A 14,716-nucleotide genomic window follows, 5' to 3' on the forward strand; every position below is an offset into this window, starting at 1 on the left:
ATCCACATTTCACTTTTATATAAGGTTTCACTCCAGACAAATACTTTCAGAAAAGATGTTCTAACACAAATTTACATGAGATATTAAATATTTCTTCTTACCGGAAACATTTTTCTTGCTTTGTATCGGTGGTATGATGTATAATAGTACTTGATACAGTAACAGTTCAGTAACAAAACTGAATAAGGAAAGTTATTCCAAGCAGGTACTAACAAACCAATCTAGTTTTAAATGTGCAGATAGATACAAATCTGTCTCCAAATCATAATTTATTTCAGGTCTTGATAATTGTAGTATCAGATTTAAATATAAATTATAAAATACAATCAATGATATGGTTATAATAGAGGGAAACATTCCACGTAGGAAATATATATCTAAAAACACCGATGATGTGACTTACCAAATGAAAGTGCTGGCAGGTCGACAGACACACAAACATACACACAAAATTCAAGCTTTCGCAACAAACTGTTGCCTCATCAGGAAAGAGGGAAGGAGAGGGAAAGACGAAAGGATGTGGGTTTTAAGGGAGAGGGTAAGGAGTCATTCCAATCCCGGGAGCGGAAAGACTTACATTAGGGGGAAAAAAGGACGGGTATACACTCGCACACACACACATATCCATCCACACATATACAGACACAAGCAGACATATTTAAAGCCTACAATATCTGTCCTTGTTTTGTCTAAATTCCTTTGCTTAAGTAATTGACCTGTTCCATTTACTTCTATGTAGCCATCATTTTATTATAAGTTTAACTTGTTACTTAATTTAATCTAATAAATGATCTTACTCTTAAATAAATTTTTATACTCTATATTTCTGACTTTCTGCCTGTTATTTTTTTCTCTCTCTTCATCTTGCAATTAAAATTTAAAAGTATTTTACGGCCATCACACAATGTAAAATGTATTTATCATTTACCATAGTAGTTTCATTTTGAGTTCAACTTTATTCTAGTTAAGTCCTCCCCCCATCAACCATGGACCTTGCCATTGGCGGGGAGGCTTGCGTGCCTCAGTGATACAGATGGCCGTACCGTAGGTGCAACCACAGCGGAGGGATATCTGTTGAGAGGCCAGACAAATGTGTGGTTCCTGAAGAGGGGCAGCAGCCTTCTCAGTAGTTTCAGGGGCAACAGTCTGGATGATTGACTGATATGGCCTTGTAACATTAACCAAAACGGCCTTGCTGTGCTGGTACTGTGAACGGCTGAAAGCAAGGGGAAACTACAGCCGTAATTTTTCCCGAGGGCATGCAGCTTTACTATATGGTTAAATGACGATAGCGTCCTCTTGGGTAAAATATTCCAGAGGTGAAATAGTCTCCCATTCAGATCTCCGGGCGGGAACTACTCAGGAGGACGTCGTTATCAGGAGAAAGAAAACTGGCGTTCTACAGATCGGAGCATGGAATGTCAGATCCCTTAATCGGGCAGGTAGGTTAGAAAGTTTAAAACTGGAAATGGATAGGTTAAAGTTAGATATAGTGGGAATTAGTGAAGTTCGGTGGCAGGAGGAACAAGACTTTTGGTCAGGTGAATACAGGGTTATAAATACAAAATCAAATAGGGGTAATGCAGGAGTAGGTTTGATAATGAATAAAAAATATAGGAGTGCGGGTAAGCTACTACAAACAGCATAGTGAACGCATTATTGTGGCTAAGATTGACACGAAGCCAATGCCTACTACAGTAGTACACGTTTATATGCCAACTAGCTCTGCAGAGGATGAAGAAATTGATGAAATGTATGATGAGATAAAAGAAATTATTCAGGTAGTGAAGGGAGATGAAAATTTAATAGTCATGGGTGACTGGAATTCGAGAGTAGGAACAGGGAGAGAAGGAAACATATTAGGTGAATATGGATTGGGGTTAAGAAATTAAAGAGGAAGCCATCTGGTAGAATTTTGCACAGAGCATAACTTAATCATAGCTAACACTTGGTTCAAGAATCATAAAAGAAGGTTGTATACATGGAAGAATCCTGGAGATACTAGTAGGTATCAGATAGATTATATAATGGTAAGACAGAGATTTAGGAACCAGGTTTCAAATTGTAAGACATTTCCAGGGGCAGATGTGGACTCTGACCACAATCTATTGGTTATGAACTGTAGATTAAAACTGAAGAGACTGCAAAACGGTGGGAATTTAAGGAAATGGGACCTGGATAAACTGACTAAACCAGAGGTTGTACAGAGTTTCAGGCAGAGCATAAGGGAACAATTGACAGGAATGGGGGAAAGAAATAAAGTAGAAGAAGAATGGGTAGCTCTGAGGGATGAAGTAGTGAAGGCAGCAGAGGATCAAGTAGTTAAAAAGATGAGGGCTAGTAGAAATCCTTGGGTAACAGAAGAAATATTGAATTTAATTGATGAAAGGAGAAAATATAAAAATGCAGTAAATGAAACAGGCAAAAAGGAATACTAACGTCTCAAAAATGACATCGACAGGAAGTGCAAAATGGCTAAGCACGGATGGCTAGAGGACAAATGTAAGGATGTAGAGGCTTATCTCACTAGGGATAAGTAGATCCTGCCTACAGGAAAATTAAAGAGACCTTTGGAGAAAAGAGAACCTCTTGTATGAATATCAAGAGCTCAGATGGAAACCCAGTTTTAAGCAAAGAAGGGAAAGCAGAAAGTTGGAAGGAGTATATAGAGGATCTATACAAGGTCGAGGTACTTGAGGACAATATTATAGAAATGGAAGAGGATGTAGATGAAGATGAAATGGGAGATACGATACTGCGTGAAGAGTTTGACAGAGCACTGAAAGACCTGAGTCAAAACAAGGCCCCAGGAGTAGACAACATTCCATTAGAACTACTGACGGCCTTGGGAGAGCCAGTCCTGACAAAACTCTACCATCTGGTGAGTAAAATATATGAGACAGGCGAAATACCCTCAGACATCAAGAAGAATATAATAATTCCAATCCCAAAGAAAGCAGGTGTTGACAGATGTGAAAATTACTGAACTATCAGTTTAATAAGTCACAGCTGCAAAATACTAACGCGAATTCTTTACAGACGAATGGAAAAACTGGTAGAAGCCGACCTCGGGGAAGATCAGTTTGGATTCCGTAGAAATGTTGGAACACGTGAGGCAATACTAACCTTACGACTTATCTTAGAAGAAAGATTAAGGAAAGGCAAACCTACGTTTCTAGCATTTGTGGACTTAGAGAAAGCTTTTGACAATGTTGACTGGAATACTCTCTTTCCAATTCTAAAGGTGGCAAGGGTAAAATACAGGGAGCGAAAGGCTCTTTACAATTTGTACAGAAAACCAGAGGGCAGTTATCAGAGTTGAGCGGCATGAAAGGGAAGCAGTGGTTGGGAAGGGAGTGAGACAGGGTTGTAGCCTCTCCCCGGTGTTACTCAATCTGTAGATTGAGCAAGCAGTAAAGGAAACAAAAGAAAAGTTCAGAGTAGGTATTAAAATCCATGGAGAAGAAGTAAAAACTTTGAGGTTTGCTGATGATATTGTAATTGTCAGAGACAGCAAAGGACTTGGAAGAGCAGTTGAACGGAATGGACAGTGACTTGAAATGAGGATATAAGATGAACATCAACAAAAGCAAAATGAGGATAATGGAATGCAGTCGAATTAAGTCTGGTGATGCTGAGGGAATTAGATTAGGAAATGAGACACTTAAAGTAGTAAATGAGTTTTGCTATTTGGGGAGCAAAATAACTGATGATGGTCGGAGTAGAGAGGATATAAAATGTAGACTGGCAATGGCAAGGAAAGCGTTTCTGAAGAAGAAAAATTTGTTAACATCAAGTATTGATTTAAGTGTCAGGAAGTCATTTCTGAAAGTATTTGTATGGAGTGTAGCCATGTATGGAAGTGAAACATGGATGATAAATAGTTTGGACAAGAAGGGAATAGAAGCTTTCGAAATGTGGTGCTACAGAAGAATGCTGAAGATTAGATGGGTAGATCACATAACTAATGAGGAGGTATTGAATAGAATTGGGGAGAAGAGGAGTTTGTGGCACAACTTGACTAGAAGAAGGGATCGGTTGGTAGGACATATTCTGAGGCATCAGGGGATCACTAATTTAGCATTGGAGGGCAGTGTGGAGTGTAAAAATCGTAGAGGGAGACCAAGAGATGAATACACTAAGCAGATTCAGAAGGATGTAGGTTGCAGTAAGTACTGGGAGATGAAGAAGCTTGCACAGGGCAGAGTAGCACGGAGAGTAGCATCAAACCAGTCTCAGGACTGAAGACCACAACAACAACAACTGGTTAAGTCCATTTTCTATTTCTTTTCCTCTTGAGGTCTGTGTTAACAACAAACATTTTGTTCATCTGGGCAAATTCTACACATGTATCATCTCTGTTTTTTCTGGTAGCATACCCAAAGTCCTAATTTTCTATTAAAATTCCCATTATCATATTGCACAGGTGTTTGCTTTTGTTTGACAGTTTTTGTAACAATGGCCATGTTGAAGCATTTTTGCTGGGAAGCTGATTCACTACAAATTTTGCCATTCCAATGAGCCATGACGCAGTACTTTACTTTGTTTGTTTAACAAATACTTAATTATGTTATTATGTGCAACATCTTTTACACACATTGCAAAATGTGCATTTTCATTTTGTTTCATGTTCAACACAGGGACTTGTGGGGGGGGTAGGTGTGGGGGGGGGGGGGGGGCTGGGGGCGGGGGGGGGGGGGGGGGGAGGTTTAAGAGAGATCTTGTGGCACTGTTTCGCTCAGGAAGGTATGCCAGCCTGGTCTGTGGTCAGATTTATAGCCGGACTTTTCAAGAAGGTACCCTCAACCATGTCAAGGCTCCGTTTAGTATTGTAGCCAGAAAGGATGATTAATCTATATCCTGATAATAAAACATTTTATCAGTTCTCACCTAGCCACAATTACCTACAAACGTATACTCAATAACATAATATTTTCATCACAGGGCTATGCAGTTTTGTATTGCTCTGTGAAATAAATCTGTTGAAAGTACTGAGGAGAATGTAAATGTGTTGATGTGGTGATTTATTTCTGAAATTACCTAACTGAAGCTGTTTTGAAAACTGTCTACAGTAAATCTATTTCAGTGAAGTGGTATTACTAACTAGCAACTGGAAATCAATTATGACGTTCAAATGAAGCAGTTTGTTAATACCTGGTTTTGAAATATTACAACCTCACAGATTTTAACTGTGAATACTGAAATATTTTGAAAGAATAGGGGCAAAACACTGTGTATGTGTAGAAGGTGCAAGACCTGATTATTCAAAAAATGCCCACAATATGTCAGAACTTTAAAAAAGTAACAGTTGGCATTTAATTGTAAATGGGTATTTGACATCTAAGTAAATACTGTCCAGTTTGAAGCTGCAGTTGGAAGTTGTCTCTGGTTAACAGAGCAACCAGCACAGCTGCACTACAGATATGTAATATTTTTAATTAATCCATTTGCATTGTATCATGACAAAAAGAAAAGACTTTGTGTCCATAATTAAACTGCAAAAGTTGTATAAATCTGTAGTGTCAGTTACACAATTCTTCACATGACAGTGTAGGTGTCTTAAATGAAGTAGTGATGCTTATTGAGAAGTAACTATACATAACACACATACATAGCAAAAACTAATTACACTACTTTGTCCACATTGAAGAAAGATAAATCACTGTAACTGTGTCAGCACTAGATTTGTGGGCATAAATTATGAAATAGTAAAAAATTATCCAAAAAATATGTAAATCTGGAAGAGAGAAGATACATGTGGAAAAGAAAAGATATGACTGGAAGAAACAAGAGGCAAGCAAAAAGAAGAAAAAGATCAAGTTAGCTATGAAGGCACAAGAAAAGAAGAGAAGGCCATTTGGGGAGAAGGGGAATTTCTCTGTCCAGGTGGCAATAATAGTACGAATGGGTGAGCTTTTGAGATGTCCAGCCACAACCAAAGCTTTGAGTCAGGGCTACCACAGATCATGGTGCTGATCCAACCAACCAGCCGCATCAAGGTAGCTATTGTCCCTCCCTGAAGCATTCCAACTACAGCCTTTACATGTGAGCTGAGAGGTATAGAATTAAGAAAGATAGCAGAAAGTTAACTGCAGCCTTTACATGTGAGCTGAGAGGTACAGAATTAAGAAAGATAGCAGAAAGTTAATATCAAGATTACTGAATAGTTAATTAACAGTAATTAAATTTGTTGTTTGGGCAGTTGTTAAATTATGGAATGAAGTTATTGTTGCAGTCACACAAAATGGAAACCAGGGGATCCCTCTTTGACTATGCACATACTCTGAAAGAAATTAAGGAAAGGTTAGATATGTGCAGGGCAGCAATGGAGGCAGAACTGTCACCTAAAATAGAAGAAGTGACAGGCAAAATAGAAGGCAGGATAGTAAAATGGAAGAAATGGCTAACAGGCAGAATGAAGACAGGGAACAAGCCTTAGCTTTTAGAAGTTTAAAAATAGCAAATGAAATGAAAGAAGGAGTGGAGTCATTCGTGAATAAGCAAAACATTAAGACAGATAAAAGAAGGCAAGGAATTAATAAGAAAATGGAACAGGTTAGTCAATATCTTTGTACAGAAGTTATACCAAAGATAGCAGGGGTCCAAGGAGAAATCACCAATGCATTGAACCACTTAGGCATTCATATTAAAGATTCTCAGTTAGAAAAGGAATCCATTAAAGCACATGACAGCTCTTGGAAAAGACTGATAACAACATAACAATATTGGATGCATACATTCAGAAGTCTAAATCAGAGAAAGAGTTAATGAATCATATAATAGATGAGTTGTCTGAAGAGCTTAGTAATTTTAAAGCAGACCTGGGGAAAATCTTGAGGAGACACTGAAGGATGTCCAACAACGCATGGATGAGAAAGTAAAGACCTTGAGGGAGAGTTAATAGAACATTTAGATACATTAATGTCCAACAATGCCATATTACATGGAGAGGACTTTAAAAGGATAGAAAATATGGTAGAGTGCTTAAAAGTTCAAGCAAAAAATATTAAAATGCAAAGGAGAAATGACAGAATAGATAATTGATAACATTAAAGTACAATTTAGAAATCTGTACTTATCCCAGGAACAAGGAGGTTCAAAGTTATATAAATAGGGATGAAGAATTGTAGTAGAAGATGCAGGCAGATCAATTACTGATATGACATACTTACAGGTATAAGAAGACAGTCAAATCAGTAGTCATCTTGAAGTGAGCATAGATAGTACTAGTGAGAGGTGCAAAGAAAGAGGAATAAGAAAGGGAAGAAATTAGAGATTTTTGTGAGGAGTTGTGATTTGAAAGCAGCAATGAAATGTCAAAAAAGATGCTGATTTTTAAACTAGGCAAGGGAATACAGCCCATTGTATTTTTAAGGTTATTTAGAGGTGCATTTTCTAAATCATGGAATACAGAAAGGAGGATACAATTTGCTGAAGATCAGCTAAATGGGCAACATTTAATAAAGATAAGTTTAACACCTGGAAGATTTCAGTAAGTAGTTTACAGATAATTATTGGTCTCACAGAGATTAAAGAGAATTATTCATCTCAAGCAGAGCAGTGAATACTCAAGCTACAACTGACTGATCCCAGACTGTACAGGAGAAGATTGGGGGGAGGGGGGGATATTGACTTTAACTGAAATGGCACATGAATAAAGCTCAGCTTATTGAAGTATCAATTAACAGGATGCCTATTCAGGTACAAGAACAGATGACTGGCAAAGACTTGAAATAATATTAGTGTTCTTCAGAGTTACTTAGATGAGTTGGATATTTAGGGCCTGGAAGAGAGAATATGATTGGGCTCATAGGAATAACTGTGGGTCCAAAATGGAAATGGAAATCTAAAAATGGACTCAAGGGTAGTAAATAGTCAATACTGTGAAACAAAAAAATTTAGTAGTCATGGAAACTGTACACAATATAACTATAACCATCAAGTACAATATCACCAAAAATCTTCTAAAATTGACATCACGTAGGGACAGTGGTTACCAAAAATTTGACAAGTGGATTGGTTGGCTGGTTGGCTTGAGGGAGGGGAGCAAACAGCAAGGTCATTAGTCCCATTGGATTAGGGAAGGATGAGGAAGGAAATCTGCATGCCCTTTCAAAGGAACCATCCCAGTATTTTCCTGAAGCGATTAGGGAAATCATGGAAAACCTATTCAGGATGGTCAGACAAGGGTTTAAACCTTTGTCCTCCCACATGCAAATCCAGTGTAACAAGTGGATTGTAAAAAACTTGTATAGTCAAGGGTACCCATGTGATAGTCTGTGAGGGGTGAGGGGAGCAAACTGGGGGGATATGATGTATTTTTAATATTTTGGAAGACAGATGACGACTCGTAAGAAGCCATAAAAATGTTCCAGTTCCAAACCTTTTGAAAACCTGCACAATACTGACTTTTAAATCATTTTCTTGAAAAGAAAACCACCTGATTAGTAGTGGGTCACAGTCCCCCATTGCCCCAGGAATGGGCGCCATTATCTGTAGAGGTGAACACTAGTCTGGACTCAGGTAGTGACACTGGTGTTTTGAAAACGATTTTTTCATATTAAACAGAAAATATCTACTCTACTTTCTCCATAATGTGGGTGTACATAGTTGATATAGTTGAGTGTAAAGGAAAACCCCTTACAGAGGAAGTTTTGTTAACCTTCTTAATCACACCCATAGCATGTGATCACAGTATCCTAGTCATTTCTAATTTGAACATTTCTATACTGCTGGAAGTAAACTGTCTGGAAAAATATCAAGCCTTACTAGATTTTGCACATAAAAAGTTAGTTTGGTCTTACCTCAACCCAGTAGTTGAGACCCCTTTTATCAGGAATATGTAGGATAAAGTAACAAAAGCAAACCAATTAATGATTTGCATCAGTGCTAATACCACAGGTTTTTAGATAAGAATAATATTGAGAAAGACTACCATGTTGAAGTTATTGAGGACAAAAATAAAATTTTGGAAAGATTTCAAGCTAGTGATGTATTAAATAGTAATAAGAAGAATGAACTACTGAACACCATAATGAAATGTAGAAAGGTAGTTTAGAATCTATTAGGAACTATTCAGGGTTATGAAGGTAAGTTCATACGGTTGGAAGATTAGCAAAATGCTTGACCAGATAACTACGGGGCATTTTAAAATCAATGTATGGGATTTAAGGCTTTGTAGCATTTAAGTCAATCAACTTACAATTATAAATAATACATCAAATGAATGAGCAACTGAAACAGTTTTGTTTGTACAAGTATACCAGTGTGCAAAGGAAAGAGTATGAAATGACCAAGACTGCCTCAAGAACATGCTGAACAAGTGAGAGTCTTTCACGCATAGCCCCAAGAAGTCAGTTCGGAAGGTTTGTTGTGAGCTGGCAAGTCCAATTACGCCTGTGTGGAGACTTTTAAGGAGACTCTTACAACTATGCCCTTACCGTTTGCAGTTTTACAAGCTCTAAAGCCTATAGACTATGGTTTACTTGCCAACTTTACAAACACAATGTTGTTGGATGACAAAGATTTTTGGGTCGAGTTGCTTTCTATGATGAATTGACATTCAACTTAAGTGGAAATGTCAACACACACAATGTGTACATTTAGGGATCAGCAAATCCCCGTGAGATGATACAGTTGCAAGGAGACTCCCATAAATTGAATGTTTTTTGTGCCATATCCCAATGGAAAGTTTACTGGCCTTTTTTTTTCCAGTGAAGCTGCTGTAAATGGTATTTCTTATCTTGATGTGCTAGGACTATGGTTCTTTCCTTAATTGGAAGAACTGAACCACGGAACTACATTTGGCAGCAAGATGGTGCGCCATCTCACTGGCATTAACTCAACATGCAATTGTGCTGGATTAGCTGCAAGGGGCCTAATGAACTCCACATTCACACACGCTTTAAGATTTTTACCTCTGAGGGTTCACAAGGGATCATGTCTATGTGCCTCCACTACCAGCTGATCTACTTAAATCCAGAAACAGCATTGCTGCAACAATTACTCGAGAGACACTAATCCAGGTTTGGGAGGAACTCGTCTATGGACTCAATGTGTGGTGAATGGTGTTCATGTTGAACACTTGTAAGAAAAACTGTTTGAGATGCTCTTTCATTTGATGTATTATTTACAATCGTAAATTGGATGTAATAAATGCTACAAAGCCTTAAAAACCATCAAGTCCAGGTAACAATCCTTTGCTTGTATTTGAAAAACCATGCAGAGATGTTTGTCAGGTACTCAGTGCCCATACTCTTAATCAACATATTGAAACAGAAAAAATTGCCCTGCTCCTATTGATGAAATCCAAATAAAACTAGAAGATATCAGGCATATGCATGGATTCAACCACTGGATACTCGCAAGTCACTTTACATCCTAGTCCCAGGCCAGTTTCGATTTTTTTAATTTTTTTTTTATTTTTTTTTATGGCAGGTCTTATCAAATTACAGATTTATCATTTGGATTAAATGTATCAATAAGCATGTTTATGAAGGCCCTGGACAAACATTCAGGCCCCAGTCTGTTACAGAAGATACTGTTATATATTGATGATGTCATGATTATTTCAAAAATGTGGTCTGACCATAAGGAGATATTTGAGATGTGGCAAAAATTTTCAGAGAAAGGACTCTCAGTAAAATTGAGCAGCTTGTCTTTTGGTGTTCAAGTATTTGGGGCCAGTGCATGGTCATTTCTTTCAAGAAAATGATTTAAAAGTCAGTATTAAGCAAAATTTTAACTGGGTTAGAACTGGAACTATTTTATGGCTTCCTACAAGTCGCCATTCATCTTCCAAAATATTAAAAATATCTCACATCCCCAATTAGCCCCCACCTACAAACCATCATACGGGTGCCCTTGTTTAGGGCTTATCATTAATGCAGAGGATATAAGACTGGATCCAAGTAAAATAAGAGGCCATTGCAGAATCCCCTTATCCATGAGATATGAAGCAAACACAGTTCTTTGGATGACAGTGGAGTGTGATCTTCAGTGGAGTAGGTGAGTACTATTAAGAAGCAGCTATAGATATAGTATTTATATAGCAAAAATTGATTATGCTACTTTGTCCACATTGGAGAAGGACAAATTAATTGGTTATTTATTTTTTAAAAAAATCTTCCCAGTCTGTATGAATCTTTAATATTGTTTCTGATTGTCATGTTTACAATAAAATCTGAGTCTGATTTTCATTCCTGCTCTGTTCCTCACAACAAAAACATAAGTCTCATTTTAATTTGATCTTCATTTCTTTTTCATTCTTTTGCTAAAATTACATTACCCCTATTCATCTTATATAATTTCTCTTCCAACTGCACTAATGTATCTTTGGATTCTAATGCTCTGGAATTTGTTGGCCTTAAATAAAGAGTAACAAAAGCAACTGAGTTTCATCACTATTAAACTTATACATTATTATTGTTATTATTATTATTATTATTATTATTATTATTATTATTATTATATGAATTAATATGTCCACTGAGTGATGTATTGTTATGTTTACTGATTCACAGTATTTGATGCAGGTTACAGAAACATTTTTTACAAAAGTACGATCGTAAATAACATACTTGCTGTGGATTTTACAAAACTTAATCTCTAGTCATTCAGGCAATAGAAAAACCATTTCCATTTGTTTCTTTTGCATCAATAATCCAAAAACTTTTTCTTACGAATGGTTTGGTGGCTTTGGTGGGAACACTTTGCTGGCTGTCACCTTCACTACTCCTGCTTGAAAATTCTTTGGCCGAGAGAGGGACGGTGGTTTATCAGGTGGTTTTAATCTGTGTGGAGGCAACGGATCACCATGGCTCTTATTAGCAACCAATCCAGACTGAGAAATCACCTCTGAAAGAAATGCTGCAGCAACCTACAACAAACAATTCATATGAGCATAAGTTAACTACATAATTTCAAAGTGCTGAATTTTACATCACACTGTTTAATTACAAGTGCAACTTATCAGTAAAACTATAAAATACTCACAGTACCTGTTCACAAGCACTTCTCTTGAAGTGCTGAAAATGTGAACTTGGTTTTTTTTACTACAATGATACTACCTACACAAGATCTACACTCTTGCCATTAAAATTGTAACTCCAGGAAGGACAGCAAATAACAAAATTTTACTGACTGTTACACAGCTTAAGTTTGTAGCTAATTTGGTGTTATAAGTGGTGCACAATCTAGTACACAGTTCTATCACTTTCAAACAACTCTAACCTGGGTGGGCACTGAGTTGAACTGGGCTTAGAAGAAAGATACAAGCATATCATTCCATTCAGTTTCAACTCTACAATGGAGTTCATCAGCTGCAGTAGTTGCTAAATGGTGACATTCCAGTCTCTCGGCAAACCGTGACCAGATGTTTTCAGTGGGTGAAAGAGCTGGAGAACATGCTGGCCACTGCAGTAGTCGAATACTGTCTGTATTGATGCAGGTCAGGACAGCAGAAACAAACTGAGGTCTTGCATTATCTTGTTGAAAGACAATGTAATAGAGACCTCAGAGACAGGGCACTCCCATTGACATTATGTGTCAGTAACATAATGGCTGCTGTCCAAATTACACAAACCAGAGGTGATAATGTTGTGAACCCAATGGCACCCCACATCATCACACTAGGTTCTGGGCCCATATGATGACGATGAATGCAATCTGCCAATGTTCATTCTGCTCAGAGCCTCCACAAATGGATACATCCATTGTGATACTGTATATGGAACCAGAACTCAACTGAAAAGGCAACGCAGGGCCACTCTTGTGTCCAGTGTTGTCATTGGGTGCACCACTGTCGCCATACCTCTTTCTGTCACCATGTGAAGGGAAGCCAAAACAATAGTTAATGGTGCTCCAGACAATGTTGCACTGTCCATATGGATACTCCCCTTGCTCTAAATACACTAATTTTATGACTCAAGGCACTCAATATGGCTTTATGGTCCTGCATAGCTGGGCACACAATATGTCTGACTTTCAGGCCTCTAGTTGTTTGGGATCATGGAGATCCTGGATGACTTTCAGTATGGCCCTCTCAAAACCATCTATGTCATACAATGAAGTGACAAAAGTCATGGGATACTTCCTAATATCATGTTGGACCTCCTTTTACTTGGCATAGTGCAGCACCTCAATGTAGCATGGACTCAACAAGTCACTAGATGTCCCCTGCAGATATATTGAGCCATGCTGCCTCTATTGCCATTCACAATTGTGAAAGTGTTGTCAGTGCTGTATTTTGTGCATGAACTGATCTCTCAATTTGTACCATAAATGTTTGATGAGATTCATGTTGGGTTATCTGGATGGCCAAATCAATCGCTTGAACAGTCCAGAATGTTCGTGAAACGATTCGCACACAACTGTAGCCCGGTGACATGGCGCATTGTCATTCATAACATGAAGCCCATGAATGGCTGCAAATGATCTCCAAGTAGCTGAACATATCCATTCTCAGTCAATGATTGGTTCAGTTGTACCAAAGGAACCAGTCCATTCAATGCAAATACAGCTCATACCATTATGAAGCCACCACCAGCTTGCACAGTGCCTTGTTGTCAGTTTAGGTCCATGGCTTCGTGGGGTCTTCACCATACTCGAACACTACCAATAGCCCTTAGCAACTGAAGTCAAATATCATCTGACCAGGCCATGATTTTCCAATCATCTAGGGTCCAACTGATATAGTCAAGAGCCCAGGAGGCACTGCAGGTGATGTCGTGCCATTAGCAAAGGCACTCGCATCGGTCATCTGTTGCCATAGCCCATTAACAACTAATTTCGGCACACCAGTGTTGCTTGTCTGTCAGCACTGACAACTCTATGCAAATGCCACTGCTCTTGGTCATTAAGTGAAGGCCGTCAGCCACCGATATCACCCATGGTGACAGGTAATGCCTGTACTCTCACCACATTCTTGTCACTGGACATCAGAGTATTGAATTCCCTAACGATTTCCAAAATGGAATGCCCCATGCATCTAGCTCCAACCACCATTCTATGTTCAAAGTCTGTTAATTCCAGTTGTGTGGCCGTACTAATGTCAGAAAGATTTTTACGTGAATCATCTGAGTACACATGACAGCTCCACCAATGCATTGTCCTTTTGTACCTGGTGAATGTGAAACTACCAGCTGTATACGTGCATATTGCTATCCCATGAATTCTGTCATCTCGATGTACATGCATGGTAGTTGTGGGATCCCAAACAAAGCAAGCAGCAATATCCCGGGAGGATAGACCAAAGCTTTGATAGGCCATGATCCTGTAGCTGTCAAATTCCAACACATATTAGTAGGTGCTTCTCGTTCTTACATGAGGCATAACACCACTTTCTCACAGACATTGAAGTGCAATTTTTAAACGTAAAACTCACCGTGTATTCTTTCTTTGTATACAGAATACAGATGGCATCAATCCTTTCTGTTTTGTGTATCTGTGCTGAAATGCTAATCATTTGCGTATTCACGCATGTAGTACACTTCATGACAATATCATGTTTGTTGCATGCCATCTTCATCATGTTGAATTTTAATGGCTGGCTGTGTATAATGTTTTTTATATAATTATGGAAATATGATTCCGCCTGAGCACACACAAATTCTTCTTGTGTTCACTAAAGACAGAATCTTATTCCAAAATTATATATTAGGAAGCAAACAGACAAAAGGTTAGTCTCAACATAAGACAAGAATTGTATTTATATTTC

General features: G+C 38.1%; 1 protein-coding gene across 1 annotated transcript in view; it reads right to left on the reverse strand.

Annotated features, from left to right (window-relative positions):
• Nucleotides 1-14,716, reverse strand: part of LOC126473170 (uncharacterized protein DDB_G0284459-like) — a 424,439-nt gene that overhangs the window by 136,940 nt on the left and 272,783 nt on the right. Inside the window, exon 6 of the mRNA XM_050100050.1 lies at nucleotides 11,682-11,878. Coding sequence (XP_049956007.1) covers nucleotides 11,682-11,878 — 197 coding nt within the window. The remainder of the gene's footprint in view (nucleotides 1-11,681; nucleotides 11,879-14,716) is intronic.

The sequence above is a fragment of the Schistocerca serialis genome, chromosome 4 (assembly GCF_023864345.2).
Source record: "Schistocerca serialis cubense isolate TAMUIC-IGC-003099 chromosome 4, iqSchSeri2.2, whole genome shotgun sequence".
Lineage (NCBI taxonomy): Eukaryota > Metazoa > Arthropoda > Insecta > Orthoptera > Acrididae > Schistocerca > Schistocerca serialis.